Raw genomic sequence first — 16,721 nt, 5'->3', positions numbered from 1 at the left:
TCTGAAATGCATTGCCCCCAACAGCAGAGTGCTTCCAGTGCTGTGTATTGAGAGGTTGATTCAGTTCCAATTCAGAGGAAAGAATAAAACCTACTGAGTATTTACTGTGGTTTTGTGCAGCAAATGTGTGCTTTACACAGAGGCATTTGAGCTAATGATCCAGTGCAGCTCTGCTTTAAAATTGTGATATTTGCAAGGATAGCAGGGTTTGATGGTACTGTGTGCTCACAAGCCTATTATATTAAGATGTAATGTCTTAAAAAGCACATGTGGTTTAAAAAAAATGGGATGGAAATGGAAGGAAATGTTCTTATGTAATTAGCCTAAGTATATATTCAGCTGTTATCATACCTCTAAAATGTTGTGTGTAGCTGCACTGGAAATACTTGTGGGTAGTACAGGGCTGGATAAGGAACTGTGCTTTGGCTAATATTTAGGCAGATGATCTGAGCTGTGACTCATGTTTCAAGCAGTGGTATGTGGTGCCCGTAGTGTGCACAGGCTCATGAATGCCTTCATTCATCCCATCTGTTGAGATGGAACTGTGCCCACAGAGAAGTGGATTGGTCCCTTTCCTAGGAAGCGTAGTGCCAGACTGTTATGAGTTTGGATGGCAAGCTTATCTAACATTGCAAACACCATCTCTGCTGCAGGAAATCCCTTCTCAGTGTTAGGACTGAGGCATTAATAGGCGATTTGATGTATCCCAGAGGATATTTGATGTGTTGAAAGAAACTGCTGAAACATGGCAGAAGGAGGAAGGCTGCCCATCCCTCAGCACTGCAGGAGACTGAGAGGAAGTATCTGATGGCTTGTTGCAGAGCAGAATTGCCTAGAGACAACCCTAGACAGCTGTTGCAGTCAGGCAAGGGCAGATGGTGTTGGGCAGTGGAACAGATCAGATGGATCTCTTCACAGTATCTCCTAGATGCTTGTTAATGGAATTAGCCCAAAAGGCATTATCTTGAAAGGCGTCTCATGTCCTGCATTGAACTGTGCAGAGTACTTGCAGAAAATTCTGAAGATCAACTTAAAAAGTAGATGGTTTTCCTGTAAAGTTCTGTGGGTTAAGGGGACACAATTTTAGATGAATTTGGTTATTTGCAAATGAGAAAAAAAAATCCTACTTTTGCATCACTTTTTGTCTAACATGGGTGACTTGCACCTCAGATCCATCAGCAGGTGATGCTGATATTCAAATTCTAAGCTCTGAATTTCATTGCCATCAATATAACACGGATAACATCTCTGTCCACAGCATTAGGAAGTAGATGATCTTTAAAGCTCCATTCCAGCCTAAACCTTAGCACAAAAAATAAGAAGAGTTCAAAAATTTTGAACACTTTGGGGCTTTTGGAGTTAAGGTCCTGCTCAAAATTTTTCATGTTTAGTTTTAGGATTTTTAGCACTGACAATGCATGTATTTTTTAAGCTCTTTGGCTTATGATCTTTTGAGACATTATAGTGTTGCCCATTTCCTCTCAACATGAAGTATAGTAATTTGATGGTTGTAGAGGAAAATGAGTTTTTGATCTATTCTTGTGACTTCTGTGGCTTAAGAATGGAAGTAAAAAGTACTTATCTTAAATACATTACAAAATTGTTACACCTGGCTATAAAGTGCTTGGCTTAGTCCTCCTAATGCAGATTATTAATTGACATATAGTGAAGCAAATTCCCTAAAATAAATGCTGTAGTGCCTTTCTAGTCAATGGAGATGTATACTTGAAGCCTGTAGGACAAGCTCTTGTTCAAGTAGCTGAAGCTGAACCTTTTTCAAGCTACTTGTTTTTATCCCTGGGTTATCTGTGGAACTTGCATTAGTAGGCTTGATTTACTAGATCCCCTAAAACAGTGTAGGAAGAAATTATATAGTTGATTTAGGCAGAATGAATCCCAGTCAGTGCACCTTGGGGAAGTGCACAGTATTAACATACTTTTGCTTGGATCTGGTGCCAAGGTGAAGGGCAGAATTAACCATCTTTTAATGTGCACAGTAAAGTTAATCTGAAAGACAAAATAGCATTTTGCGATGCAGTTTTGCTCGCTATTAACATTATAGGGCTATAATAAGGTGGTTTTTTTTTTTTTAGAATCTTTCTAAATGCTGTTTATCTTTTAAGAAGCAATGGCACTGAGTCTATAAAGCTCATTAATTCCTTTTTTGTGTGTGTATGTGTGCAGACTAATTCTGTTATGTTTTTGAATGTTCAGTTGTTCAGCGTTAGTTCTCTTTACACTTTTACTTTCCTACCTGTCCCGATAAGGAAAATCTGCTGTAATATGTGAGGTGCTTTTATTGACTTCAGCTGTTGTCTTTAGAGTGTGTGTGTCTGTTCATCATGTCAGATGAATAACTGAGCTGGCTGATCACTGTGTCAGCAAGCTAAGTCCCTCTTCCGTGTCTGTAATTCTCCAGCTCTAAACACACTTGACAGTTAGCTAGTGACCTTAGGAAGTCTTTTCATCTCTGACTCCACAAGTGGTAGCGTGACTACTAGAACAATGTTTTGGCAAGGATAGTAATAGCTTAAACCACACTGAGTTTAAAAGCAAACATCTAAACGCATTTGTCCAAATGACAAAGACGAGTCACAGTTCATGAAGTCTCACGCACAGCTGCAGTAACTGGGACATGAACAGCCGCTCTTTGGCTTACCTTCTTCTGGTTTCCAAATAATTTTCCCAGATCTTTTTGTTTAAGTAGCAGAAACTAATGTCTTATATTTAAATGGATGCTGGGAGCTAACGAAACTTATGATAACACATTTCATTATGTACAGTAAAGACGTTTTGTTCCATCCATCAGCAAAACCTTCTAGCATTTTTAAGAAAATCATGGTCTAATGCATCATAAATGCAAAAAGAGAAAATGAAATATTGTCAGATTTTTGGTGGGCAGGGTAGTCTTTTAGAACTAAGGGATTCCCTTGTTCTGCTGAAAGCAGCCTGGATGTGTGGGTGAATCTGGTGCTCATCCTACGTTCCTCACTTGGAGCTCAGCAACCTTTTGCTGCACATTTGTTGTCACTTGAAGAAGACAGCTCTGGGGATAACAGGAGGGAATGGGGGTTTTGATAAGGTAGAAGAGGCTGATACCAAACAAACCAAATACTTCTCTGTGTTATGTTCCTATTTTTTTGTATTTTTTTTGTTTTGTTTTTTGTTTGTTTATGTGTTTGTGTGGGTTTGTTTTGTGTTTCTTGTTTGTTTTTTTGCTAGGGAGAGTGAGGTATGGAGTGCAGCAGTCATAAACTGGACCAGATTCTTTGTAAGAATTGTATTCCATTTGGATTAAAAACTTGAGCAAGGCTTCCAGAGTAGTGTTTCTATAGCCCCTTCGCTCCAATCCATTAAAGACCGTTCCATTTAAAATCCTGTTTAAAAATTGTGCCTCTAAAATTCATGGTGCTTATAAGAGATGTAATTCTGACAAGAGCTTAGAAAGAGCAGTTACCTGAACAACTTGGTGAGCCCTGATGGGGATGGGAATGACATGTTCTTAGAATAACCTTCTGCAATGCCTAAGAAGAAAACAAGATGTGCATGTAGTAATTCTGGCTCTTCAAAGCCTTGGGTCCATGACAAACCGTGTGCAGGAAGAGATAGAAATGGACACTGGCCCTTGTGAAGGCACTGTTAAGATTCTCCGCCATATAAACACAGGAAGATCCAAAAGAGACTCAAACTTAAATGGAGTCTTACTTCTGCAGTATCCTTCACCACTGGGTGAAAGAGCGGTTAAAATGTGTCTGTTTCAAACAGGAAAATGAGAACAGTTTTCTCCAACAGAGCCTTACCTCTGGAGCCTTCCTGGTGAGCTGTCACACCAGGTCATGCCAGGCTGCATTTGAAGGGGTGGTTTCTTGATTGATATCTAGCCATATGCCTCAGCTGCTTATACAAATGATTCAATGCAAGTCAATGAGATTTTCTAGACACAAGCAGTTAGTGTTTCAACAAGCAGCAGCAGATGAAATTGCTGTGTCAGACTGCATGGCAAAGAGAGCTGGTGCCCTTGTTCAGAAAATTCTATGCCTGGAGAGTTTTCAGGCCTTCCCATTTCAATTATCTGAAAATTTCTGCTTTCAAATCAACTTGGAAATGTTCAGAGTCTCTGTATGCCAGTCTTTTTTTGACAATGTTTTTCTTGTTTGAAAGAATCAAAGATGAAACATGGTGTTTTCTACCCTCTGGCAAACCTCAGGAGACAAGTTACTGCTAGAGACTTTGCTCGGGTTCTGCAACTGTCCTAATGTATATAACTGCATATTAGGATAAGAGATCATTGCTGTCATTCAGGTCTTTCTGAGAAATTTTTTCCTGGATGCTCTCTTTGCCCAAGCATGGTCATGCATATGTGGATGCATTTTGGTTTTCCAAGGAGAAAAGCTGGTGCCTTTCCTACATGCACAATTTGCCAGAATCCCAGGAAATGTCTACATTGAAGCATGTCAAATCAGGAAAAAGTTTTTCACCCAAAGGATGGCTGGGCAGTGGAACAGCTCCCTCAGCAGTGGTCACAGCACCAGCCTGACAGAGTTCAAGAAGCATCGGGACAATACTCTCAGGCACATGGTGTGACTTTTGGGGTGTCCTAGCAGTACCAGTAGTTAGACTTTATGATCTTTGTGGGTCCCTTCCAACTCAGTACATCCTGTGATTCTATGTTAGTCCAATAACAATGAAAAAAAGCAGATTAAATTTTGCAGCACAGTTTGATTCAGCATATTATATTTTTAAAAGAAATAGTTTGGTTCTGCTGTATTAAAAAGCATTCCAGTGAAACACAGCAGCTTCCATCTCCCTCAGCCCACATCTGCCATTTTTGCCCCCACTCTTCTAAAGAAGTCTATGTCACCCAAAGGATGTAGTCCTGGGCTTTTGGCCAATATCCTGAACTTGAATTCCCACATAGAAGAGCATTTACTTAGGAAAATAATATGTGGCAGCCAGTAGGCACAATACTACCACTGCTGCCAGAATGTACTGACTGTAAATGAAGCTGTGACAGATGGCCTGAAGAGTTTCAGTGCTTGCTTTCTCTAGACCAGGATTGCCTAATTAATTTGTGCTATGGTGCATTGGGTTGTTTTACCAGGTTCTGGTCAGACACATTGAATGCATGGGGTCTAGGTTTGCTGGTCCAGGCAGGGTCTACAGGTGGGGTAGGGGCAGTTTTCCAACAAATCCCTGGAACAGCAGGCTCCTGGTGGGATCAGATGAGTGGGAAGGAATATGGGAACAGCCCTCAGGATACCAGGGAGGATGTCTGCTGGAATGGGAAGAAATGAAATCCAGATTCAAATTGTGACTTAGTTGACTCAGCAACCCTGTTTTAGAGAAGAGTAGTATTTTACTTGATAGTGAAGCTTCTATATGCACTATACCTACAGAAGTATCTTTCTTTTACTGCTTATGGAGTGTTGTCCTTGTGCATGGTCCTCGGTAGACAGGGCAAAAGGCTGGTAAGACATTTTTTTATTTGATTAGACAAATGCATAGGTGAAAAAAAAGGTTATTTTTCTTAAGAAAGTGGTGATGTATAGGGAAATTTGATATGGCTTAGTTGAAATATATAGGGAAGAAAGAGTTAAATGTGTCATAAATATTTCATATTTTGGCTAGAAAGAGGCTAGTGAAATCATTTTTAGTTCGGCAGAGAAAAATGAGCAGCTATCATTTTGCTAGTTTTATTAGGAGTGACTTTGAAGTGTAACCTAGTAAATATAGCCTATCAAACCAGAATTAAACCAGCTGCATAAGACTTGAATAGCTCAAGGAAAAAGTCCTTGTCTGTTCTATCCTCCTCTCTGGGTACATGTTTTCACTCAGTTAAGAAAAGTCAGTGGAATTGCATTTAAAAGTGTTGTCACTTCACAGTCTGTCACAGGGCTTTTGCCAGCTCCCTTCAAAAAGGAGTTGGTGCCTAGAACTGTGCCAGCTGGTTGATCTGATCATCCCAACACTTTACTAGAAAATCTAAATATACAGCAGTACGAGTTGAAATGTGTCTGCTGTCCTGTTTTGTAACTATTCTGCATTTGAATGAAGAACTACTTTCTCATGAAAGCAGTACTGAAGCTCTCTCTATCTTTCTGTTCTATAGGTTGTCATTTTGTATTTTGAGCCAAGTATATTTCGCTGTGTTCTCCTAAGATGGGTTCGTCTTCTGGGCTTTGCTACTGTTTATGGAACTGTGACACTCAAGCTGCACAGGTATTTCACATGTTAATTTCCATCTCTGTGGGAGTGTGTGCAATCTGTGTGGGTATTTAGATGGAAGGGCTGCAAATATTATCATAAACAAGTGCCGTTTCTGATTTTAAACTCACTGTGTATTTCTCCTCAATTTTCCTGCTCAAATTATATGCTACTAATCTGAGTTGAGAGCTACGAAAGCTGACAGGATTTGATGAAAAATATGTATACATTAACTGTTAAATTGTGCAAGAACTCCTTTTCACAGGAGGTGAATGTGTTTTCCTTGAATATGAAAAATACAGACGTATTTGTAAGAGTGTTCAAAAGTTTCCTTGTGAAGTGTTCACAAGTAGAGAGATGCTTCTGAAGTGTTTAGACACAGCAATGGGGAGTAAAGCAATAGACTATGGTGTATGTACTTAATGTGTTTTCTTATGGCTCTTATCTCAAGGACTGTTTTCTTCAAGCAATCATAGTAGAAAAGCGACACACTCACAAGCATCAGTACCTGCCAGCAAAAACATGAGGCAAATTCTGGGTTCTGTGGGGTTGACACTGCATTCACACATTACTCAGACATTTAAGATTTAGAGGCCCAACTTCAATTCCCACTTCTACAGTCCCCTTAAAAACTGAAGCCTTTTCTGTGTATGCTGAATAAAATCTTAATATTTTTCCCTCTTTAATGAAAAAAACTACTGATAAATTCTCTAAGTATTTTTATTCAAGCAAAGAGATAAGCAGTATATTGATACTTGAACATATTGGATGAAGTACGCTCACTCATCCAATCTTACTTTTTATCTTAGTTTCATTACTGTGTTTGCATGTTAGAGGAGGTTTCATATTATGCTCATAAACTGAAAGAACAAAAAATATCTTGTGTTTCATGATGCATTATTGACTTGTCACATTTTAGTGGAAACCCCTGTTATCCCAATTAAACAGAGCTCCTTCTTGCAGCTCCCTTGAATTTGTGTCCCTGGTTACAAGTGTACACTTAGGCTGGTAAACTGTAATTGTAAAATGCTGTGTCTGGCCACATGTTTGCATTGAAATTGACCAAGAAAATCCCACACCCCCATAGCATTATCTGGGACAAACAATTTCTGATGCAAAAAATAAAACAAGTAGAGCAGTAGAGAAGAGAGAGCTGGTGACTTTGCTTGGATGCTTTGTTATCTCTAGCTCAGATAGATAAAGAGCCTGAGACTGTGGGTGGCTCGTGTTGTCACTGCAGTTCTGCTATCCTAACAGGTTCTTTATATGATTGTACATGATGTGAGGAAGCAGCTATCCTGACAGGACAGTTGATTTTCCATTCATATTAAATGAGGATAGGCTACAAAATTGGGCAGAAAGTCTTCTGCTTTGCTCATTCAGCTGTTGGGTGTTACTTGGTACCTGTGCTGACAGGGTCAGCAAACAAGATGAAATTGAATAAGAAACCGAGAATGCACTACATCATCATCCTTGATCATCACAAAGCAATGAAGAATAGCAGCAGATTGGACTGTATCAACAGGACAGTAGCCTGAAGGCTGAGGGAAGTGATTATCCTCCTTTACTCAGACCATATCTGCAATTATGTGTCCAGATGCCAGTGGACTTAGATGAGTTCAGTGAAAGGCCATCAAAATGGTCGGGGCTTGGATCAGTGCTCCTTCTAAAGAGGTTGAGATAGCAGGGCTCATTCAGCATGAAGAAAATACAGCATTGGAGGGACCTAACACAGGCTATCCAACACTTACAGGGAAGTGAAGCTGTGTTCTTTACAGCAATGTATAGTGGGAGAACAAAAGCCATTGACAAATTGAAATAGGAGATTTCAGCTTTATACAATATGAATGAATATCGGGGTCAATGTTATATGAGGAAAGCATTTTCAGTGTCAGGGTGATGAAGCAGTGGAACTGGTTGCTGATGGGGTTGTGAATTTCCATACTTGGAGGTTTTCAAAACCCAACTGGATAAAGCCCTGAGCAACCTGGTCTGGATTCACTGTTAACCCTACTGTGACCATTGGCCGACCTTCTGAATTATTCTCTATTTCTTTGTGTAACCCAAAGAGGGAAAAACCTATTTAGTATGTTAATCTAGAATTACTTTCTCTAAGAATCTATCTTTTGTTTTCCACATAGATATCCTGACCATTCCTTTCCTACATTTGTGATATTGTGGTCTTTTTTGGTACTGAATGTCTCGGTCCCAGACTGTGTCTTGCAAAAGACTGAGTCAAGTTAGATATATATTTTATTGTACACATTCTCAGCAGTTATGCTGTTAGGAACAATGTGATGTTAATAGAAATTTGGTAGAAAATTTTGGCAGACCTAATTCAATTCACAGGTCTTAAAAGGTTGAGGAATGGCTTACTGCAGACATCACAAATACTCCTGACAAGCAGTGCTTCCCTCCTGCAGGCTGTGTCCTGCCTTGGGGAAGAACCAATTGCCAGCAAGGAACATGTGATTTTTCTGAGTTAAATGGGAAAACCAATATTGTGTAAAGGTGGCTATTAATGATAATGAGAAATTCTAATGCTCTAGTTCTCAACAAATGAAGTCCTTTGAGTAGCATTGGAGCGTGAAGGTTAACCAAAGCCAGGTAGAAGTCACTGGACACGCCTTGGGGTTTTGTAGGGGGTTTTTAATTTTCCTGTAGCTCCTCACTTCCTGAGGAGGTCTCAGAGGTCTTTTGAGGGTCAAGCACCAAGGGGAAATCAGAAAAGAAGTCAAAAGCAGATGCTTAAGGAAGAATAAAAGAACAGGGAAGTCATGTACTGATTCATTCTTTGAACACCTGTCACAGTCAATTTCTACACTGCCTCATCCTTAATTGCCTCTTTCTTATTCACTGTGCATTTTTAAAATAACGAGCTGATGTTTATGGGGGTGGAAGGATGGGGGCATGGAAATGAGCTTAATTTAAGAAATCTAGCTGAAGAGCTATGAACATAAAATACAATACTTTCCTCAACAATGGAATTTTCAAAATAATTCTCTCAAGAAATAATGATGTTTCAAATTTAACCTTTTGGGTTTAAAGGAGCTGCTGATGTTGCATATTTCAGTATATTTCTGTAACTGAAGACTCTCTATGTCCTTTTTCAAGCCCTGTATTTTATGAACAGTTTATCTCATTATTTTTAATATTGTGTGACCTTCTGTCACCTTCGTGTCAGGGTTAATACAGAATCCTTAATTCTGGACTAAAGCATTAGAATGAAACAAAATGAGACATACATACAGACAAATGTATGCACTTGTGTGTGTATACATAGGATAGTTTTGAGATATTTTAGGAAAAGAAAACCCAAGAATGGCTTCTCTATGGGAAGAAACAGAGGAGAGTTGAAAAGTGAGGAGAATGAGAAGGTATGGGGAAGGTGATGCTTCAAGTATGAGAAACATGACAATGACATAATCCACACTTTTTTGTAAGCAGTGATGGTGGGATGGGAGTGTGTTAGTGGGAGAACAAGATGCTAACACTATGATGCAATTCTGCATCTTAGCACAGCGTTTCATCTAGATACTGTGCTAAGATTATATGGCTGTGCTTTGCCATCTGGTACAGTTGGAGCAAGCACTGGACCTTCCTACAGGTTTTGGAGGTGGTAAAGAAAAGAGGAGAAAAACAGTGTGGGTAGTGTGTGGGTGTTTAGAGGCATGTTTTAGTGGGGGACATGGATTAGTGGCTCATTTGGCAGTATTACATTTATCGTTGAACTTGATCATCTTAAGGGTCTTTCCCATCATAAACAATTCAAAGATTCTGTGATTCTGTGAGTTGTAGTTCAGTATTTTACTGAAGAGGAGCCTCATGCTAGCAGAGAACCCAAAGAAGATGTTGGTTTGCTTCTTGAAGCATCAGTGCTGAGGACATGGTGTCCTGTTCCAGGCAGGACAGGGTTAAAGTTAGCATCAGCCAGGAGGGGCACAGCCCGGCCCCTGGGGTTGTTGGGCGGAGGGTGAGTGGCACTCGCCTGTGAATGCTTTGCCTGACTTGTACACTCGGTTTCTAGTGCTGTTTGTTGTTACTGTTTATTTTCTTTTTTCATTGCTGTTTTGCTACATTGTTCTTATCCTCCGATCTTTACGTTTTTGTGCTTTCAGTTCTCTTCATCCTCCCCCTGGGGGAGGTGGGGGAAGTGGACAAGTGGCATGTGGTCTGGGGTTTTACAGTGGGAACGCTAAATTTGGGAATATCATTCCTAACCACAACACATGGCATATATGACCTCCCCTAGGTCAGCTAGGGTTGGGAAAGAGGGAACAGATGATCTTGTCTAAAAGTGTCTGGTGGGAATGTGGTGCAGAAAGGGGCAGAAGGTGCCTTGGCGGCTGGAACCTGTAGGGCTGGATTATTGCATGGCCAATATTTCACAGGTTATAGAGCCAATAGGTGGCAGTTCCATAGTGCCAATACACCACTACCCAGTGGTTCCATGGAATGGAACACTAGTAATGAAGCACTGCAGAGAGAAGTTTTGTATTGGAGGGGTGGTTACTGTGTAACTTACTTAAATTGACCAGCAAAGTGAGCATGGGCTGTAGTGGTGAGCCACACTGTTTTTTTGAAATGAGTCAGGCCCTCTTGCTTACCTTGGTTGAGCACTCAAAAAAAGTGGAGGATTTACTTCCTATTGAATTATCATTTTTTCCTATGGAAGGTGAGAGTGAAATACCTTTAGACAGATGCACTCACTGTTGTGTTTTGTCACTGGATGTGGTTCATAGTGATTTCTGTAGTCATTGTTATCTCGTATAAAACAAAAGGAGGAAATATTGTTTTCAAGGCAGATGTTACTGTTGCAGAAATGCAGTGTCTGGAGTGCTAGTCAGATACTGCCTTGTTGAATTGTTTGGGGTTTTTACTGCTTTAACTTGACTGACAGGATCCCAGTCTGTTTGCAATATAGGAAAAGGAGTGGTTTGGTCAGGTTGTAGAGATTTTTACACTGTAGAGGCTTTCCATAACTATTTCCAACCATTTGTCCGTCTTTTCCCTAGAAGTGGCATGTTTTAGCACCTGAGGCTGTATGAACTGAGTCCTACAAAGCTTTCTGAAAAACAGTTTTGAGGCAGAAAAGAGATATTATGCATGCTCCCACAGAGCGAAGGCTGAAACCCACAGCACCAGCAGGTCCTTCTTTGCCTGGTCTGCCCTGGGTGGTCAGTGGGCACACAGTGCTGGTGGCTCCCACATGGTGCTGATGGTGGCTCACAAACTGTGCTGGTGGCTCCCACACAGTGCCTCAGGCCTGACTGCTGGAGAATATGGCAGAGAAACAAGGATTTTAGAGTCTGGGTACAGAGTGAAAGGCTAGGGGGTACAGGCTAGGGAGGGAAGAAGCTGGGCTTGCTGAAAAAGTGTCTGCACATACAATAGGAGTTCATAAGGAATGAAGTTTCATTAATTAGACCAATCATGGAAAAATCTGTTTTCTTGTTAGCATGCCTTAACCTAATTAATTAATTTCATGCCTCATGTTTGCTGCAAATCTTTTTTACTTTGTTTACTTATTTTTATGGTATACAACAAAACAGGGGGGCTTGAGACAGTAAACTCCATATAGCATTCTTGCATGATGCACTCTGAAGATGAAATACTTGTTGTTGCAGTTCTTCTAGATTAAATAAGTCATGTTCTGTTGCACTGTGGGTTTTTTTCTCAATAAAACCTACATTATTAAAACCCTGTTTAGATCTTTTGTATCCCTGCCATTCTCAAGCAATAACTTGCCTTAACTAGACAGTGTAATGGTTGTTTCATATTTCTGAATAAAATATCTACTTTCTTATGTATTAACTAGCAAAATGCACCACAGCTGTTAAAAACAGTTCAGAATTAATCTTGATGGAGCACCATGAAGAAGTGGGACTAATAAACATTATCTTAAAGCAAAAAAATCAGCACATATAATGTATTTAAGATTAATAAGGCACTGAGATCATGGAAAATATTCTCATCCATATTCCTATTAATATTTAATTTATATAAATTGCTGTAGTTCCATGGGCTGGTGTCTTAATCACCTTAATGTAGCAAACATTCTGCTTTATCATAGTAGACTAAGTTTGGCTAGGAAAGTTCAAAGAGAAGATAAAGAAATTATCTGGTGTTTTAATATTCAGTTACATTGTTATCATGATTAGGAAAAAAAAGACCAGCAGTGGGTTGGAAGGCACTTTGTAATGATCCACAGCTATTACAAGACCTCTCAGATGTCTTTTGATGGCATGCAAGAGCACCCTGGCAGATACTGTGAGAAAGGATTGGTTTTGCACATCAGGCTAACATGATAGCAGAAGGGACCTATCCTTTCCAAGGATATCCAAGTCCAGGACCTCACTCAGGTAGCAAAACTTTGTGCTGTGAGGCAATACCTCCCAGGCAGGTGTGCATGTCTGCATATATTCACAATACCAGTAATAACAGTTTTACAGACTGGTTTTTCTCATTATGTGGGAAGGATGGAATCGGTCACTGGAACAAGGTATCTCTGAGTGGGATTACAGCATAAAAGAGAAACCAGGCATTACACTGCAATACTTGAGTTGTAGCTATTTGTGGCAGAGCATGATGAGGTAGTGAAGTGTGTGACTCACAGGCTGATCACAGTGGAAGCAGAGATTTGCAGATCACATACACTGATTGTCAGTGAGGAATCATGACTGGAGAGGAGGCTTCTGGTGGGCTACTGTGAAGTATGAGGAGTAAGCCTGATACTGTTTAGCATTTTCAGTTGCAATGAACAACCAAGAACAAAATGATTACTCACAAGATTTGTGGATAACAAAACTTGGCGAAATAGTAAATTCTGTTTCAGAAGATCTAGTAATGAAAAGTATTCTTTACTAGAATCATAGAATATCCTGAGTTGGAAGGGATCCACAAGATTCATCAAAGTCCAACTCCTGCCCTGCACAGAACAGCACCAGGAATCCCACCATCAGCCTGACAGTATTGTACAAACACTTTCTGAACTTAGACAGGCTTGGTGCCATGACCACTGCCCTGAGGAGCCTGTTCCAGTGCCCAACCACCCTCTGGGTGAAGAAAGTTTTCCTAATATCCGGCCTAAACCACCCTGAAACAAACCCAGGCCATTCTCTTGGATCCTGTCTCTGGTCACCACAGAGAAGAGATCAGTGCCTGACCCTCCTCTTCCCCTCACAGGGAAGTTGTAACTGCAGTGAGGTCTCTGCTCAGTCTCAGAGCCAGTTGCTCACCCATCACATAATGTGTTTATCCAGCTGTGAGCTGGACATCCTGTGCAGAAGGGACACTGTGAGAGACAGCATTGAAAGCTTTGCTGGAGTCCAGAAAGATTATACCAACTGGCTTTCTTTGATCAAGTAGGTGAGTTACCTTGTCACAAAAGGAAATTAAGTTTGACAAGCAAGATTTTCCCCTCATGAAGCCATGTTGGCTGTGACCCACAACTGTGTTCCTTCAGGTGTCTTTCAATAACTCCCAGAATAATGTCCTGACTTCTACCAGTCACTGAAGAGACACTAAAAGGCCTGTAGTTTCTAGGGTCATCCTTTTTGGGACATTGGGACAACATTAGCCATCTTCCGGTCAACTGGGACCTCCTCAGATTCCTAATACTGTTCAAAGAGCAATACAAGAGGCCTTGCTATTAATAATCCAACTCCTTGAGTGTTCTTGGATGAATCCCATTAGGCCCCAGCTGGAGCAGCAGATCCTGTAGAAGTTCAGGGACAACTGGGAGTTTTTCATTCTCGCAGCCATGGCTCTCCAGCTCAGGGCACTGGGACCCTTTTAGCTCATCATCAGTGTTGCAGACAGAGGCAATGAAAGCACGAAACATCTCTGCCATGTCCATGTTGTTATTGTCTTAGCCAAAGAGATGCATTTGAGTGCAGCCAAAAGGCAAATTATAACTAGGGGCTATTTAAAGACAAAAAATTACAGAGAATAGGAGGTTAATCAGTAGGGAATTGATTTTACAACAGGAGATAACGTCTTCAAAACTCATATAAATGCAGTATGTCCTATTCTTGAGATGCATTTTTAAAGGAGGTATACTTTAGGTGGTTGTGGTTCAAAAAGTATTTGAGGGCTGGGAAAATGCTTGATACTGTGGATGCTAATCTAGTTTTTAGATCCTCAAGAAGATTGAGAGATGGCTTCTTCTGTCATCTTCTTCTGTGTATAAACAAGCAGGGGAAGGAAAAGTAGTCACAAAAGACTCTTTAATCTATTGGACTGAGGATTAATAAGATCTGGTAGCTGGAAGCCAAAACCAGAGAAATTCAAATGAGCAATCCAGCATACATTTTTGTCAGAAGGGTGCTTAGCTATTGAAAAATCCAAATAGATTGGAGGAGCAATGAGAATTTTTTTGTGTTGCTTTCACACAAAAGACTGATTCCTCTCTTGGAAGATTCTGTACTTAAGTACTACTACAAATGGCAGGAATTTCAATAGAAAAATGTAATGGTCTGTGTTTTACAATTGATAAAGCTGTATAATTTAGTGATTAGTCCAATACTTGGCCTTTATTTTACAAACATGCAATAAAAATGATATTTAAACATTATTTCTAGTATAGATCTATTAAGATATTAAGCATATTTATAGACTGAAATGACATATAGTGGTACGATTTGTTGGCGTGTACCAGCTGCTTTGACATTCATTATTCCTGATCATTTACTCTAATGTAGATCTTAAGTACTGGGGAAACCAGTCCCTGGACCAAATATTCTCACATATTAGTTGCTCTTTTCTGGATTTCTGTGAAGGCAAAAAATTGCCATTATGTTCTTGAAGAATAGAGTATCTGATCAGTGGTAACCAGCCACTGGTGACATAAAATACTGTGTTGCTCTGCTATAACATACACAGGGGTAAAGCTCATTCAGCATTGTACCACTCTGCACATTGGTGAATTATCCTCATAGATGCTTTTCTGAAAGAGGCATGAGATGCTCTAAGAACTTTACATGCAATATATTGGATCCATAAACTGAGCTGGAAAGACCAAGATAATGCTGGCTTGACTGCTTGAAGCTTGGGAATACATAAACAGTACATCCTGTAGAAAGTTTCAGTATTAATTCAGCTGTAAGTATTAAGCTATTATTCCTTTTAGAACTAATCTGTAACATTTTCAATAAATATTCACTACCAAAGAAAATTGTATTAAAAATTGAAACTTTTTCTGCTCTGGACTGTTACAGCACAGGACAAGTTTTGTGTTCTTGAGCCCTACCTCCTTTGTGTGCACACTGTGAGACTCTGTTCATACTTGCATTTACTGTATATAGTTCAAGCTGGAGCCTCTGTTTCTGGCAAATCTAAAAATCCTAGCTGTTAATAATCAGTGCAAAACTGAGTGCCTGTTTCCAATGTGTGATTTAAATTAGCTGGGAGTTCTAATGCCGAGCTCCATTACTCAAGGGTCTCTGAGTCTCTTCCCAGCCATCAGCAGTGCTGTCTATGCTCTGGTGGTTCAGGGCAACACAGCTGTCCTGGTGGAGCCATGTTCTGCTCTTGGCCTCTCCTACTGCAACATCTGTTCTTTTTCCCCCTTGCGGGCCTTTTGGGGATATGCCACCTGTTCCTCCCAGGTGTGCCTAGGGGAGGTTACAATTTCGTGTGAGTGCAGGGCTGATGATGGGAAGGCCCCTGCTCTTGGCAGGCTGTGCCTCAAGCACTGGTTTGCACAGAGTTGTTGGGAAGTGGCAGCTGCTCTTGTGACCACGAATCTTGCTAAGCTTTTTGTTTCCCCTTCCTATCTTTTTATACAACCATTAAGCCTCTCTGATTGGTATCAGTCCTCACCAGTGCATGTATTCTTGTTTCCACCATTCTGTTCTAAAAAATGTCAGGCATTGGCAACCAGGGATTCACTGGTTCTGCCTTGTTGTATGTGGATCAGGGTCTTTGTTATAGATGTTTTTCAGCATTTCTTTGGTATTATTTTCTACTGTTCATTTGTGAATAATGCAAATAGACATTACATGTCTGAAATCATACTTCAGTTCAAACTACATAAATTCATGGTCTCTAAACAAAGAGGAAAGTCAGAAGGTACTGTGGCAATTTCACCAGGGCTAGTAACAAGAAAGTTGGTATGTATAGGCATGTATGGTACCATTGTCTTACTGAAACAAGGCTAAAAATCTTTGAACTGTTTAGTTCCAGATATTGCAATCAAATTTGTGAGCACATTTTTGCAGATCTTCTGTTCTTCTCTTTGACTTGCTTTTCTAGTTTTTGCAAGTGACAAGCTTTTAAAACGTTTTTCATGCTACCATTTTGTAAAGTTATATATTAAAACATAACATTTTAAATTATTTTTCTTAAACCATTTTCTATCTCCCATATGGTTTCCTTCAGTCTGTAAATGACCATCATGTATTCCTGAGATACTTCTCTAGCACCTCAGAAATCACTCTCTTGTTGGCTTTTAATGAAACTCCATATAGTGCTCAAAGGCTTGAAACTGATAAAAGAGCTGGAATTACAGTGTCCCA

The 16,721-nt window shown here is 40.1% G+C and overlaps 1 protein-coding gene across 1 annotated transcript in view; it reads left to right on the top strand.

The window, feature by feature from the left end:
* The window catches only part of GPR158 (G protein-coupled receptor 158), a gene marked incomplete at its 5' end in the record, with an annotated part of 188,759 nt that overhangs the window by 128,228 nt on the left and 43,810 nt on the right, over positions 1 to 16,721 (top strand). The window contains one exon of the mRNA XM_083863219.1: positions 6,110 to 6,219. Within this exon, the coding sequence (XP_083719345.1) occupies positions 6,110 to 6,219 (110 nt within the window). The remainder of the gene's footprint in view (positions 1 to 6,109; positions 6,220 to 16,721) is intronic.

Source organism: Zosterops lateralis (assembly GCF_965231275.1).
Source record: "Zosterops lateralis genome assembly, chromosome: 1".
NCBI classification, from domain to species: domain Eukaryota; kingdom Metazoa; phylum Chordata; class Aves; order Passeriformes; family Zosteropidae; genus Zosterops; species Zosterops lateralis.
This window is presented reverse-complemented; position numbering and strand designations above follow the sequence as displayed.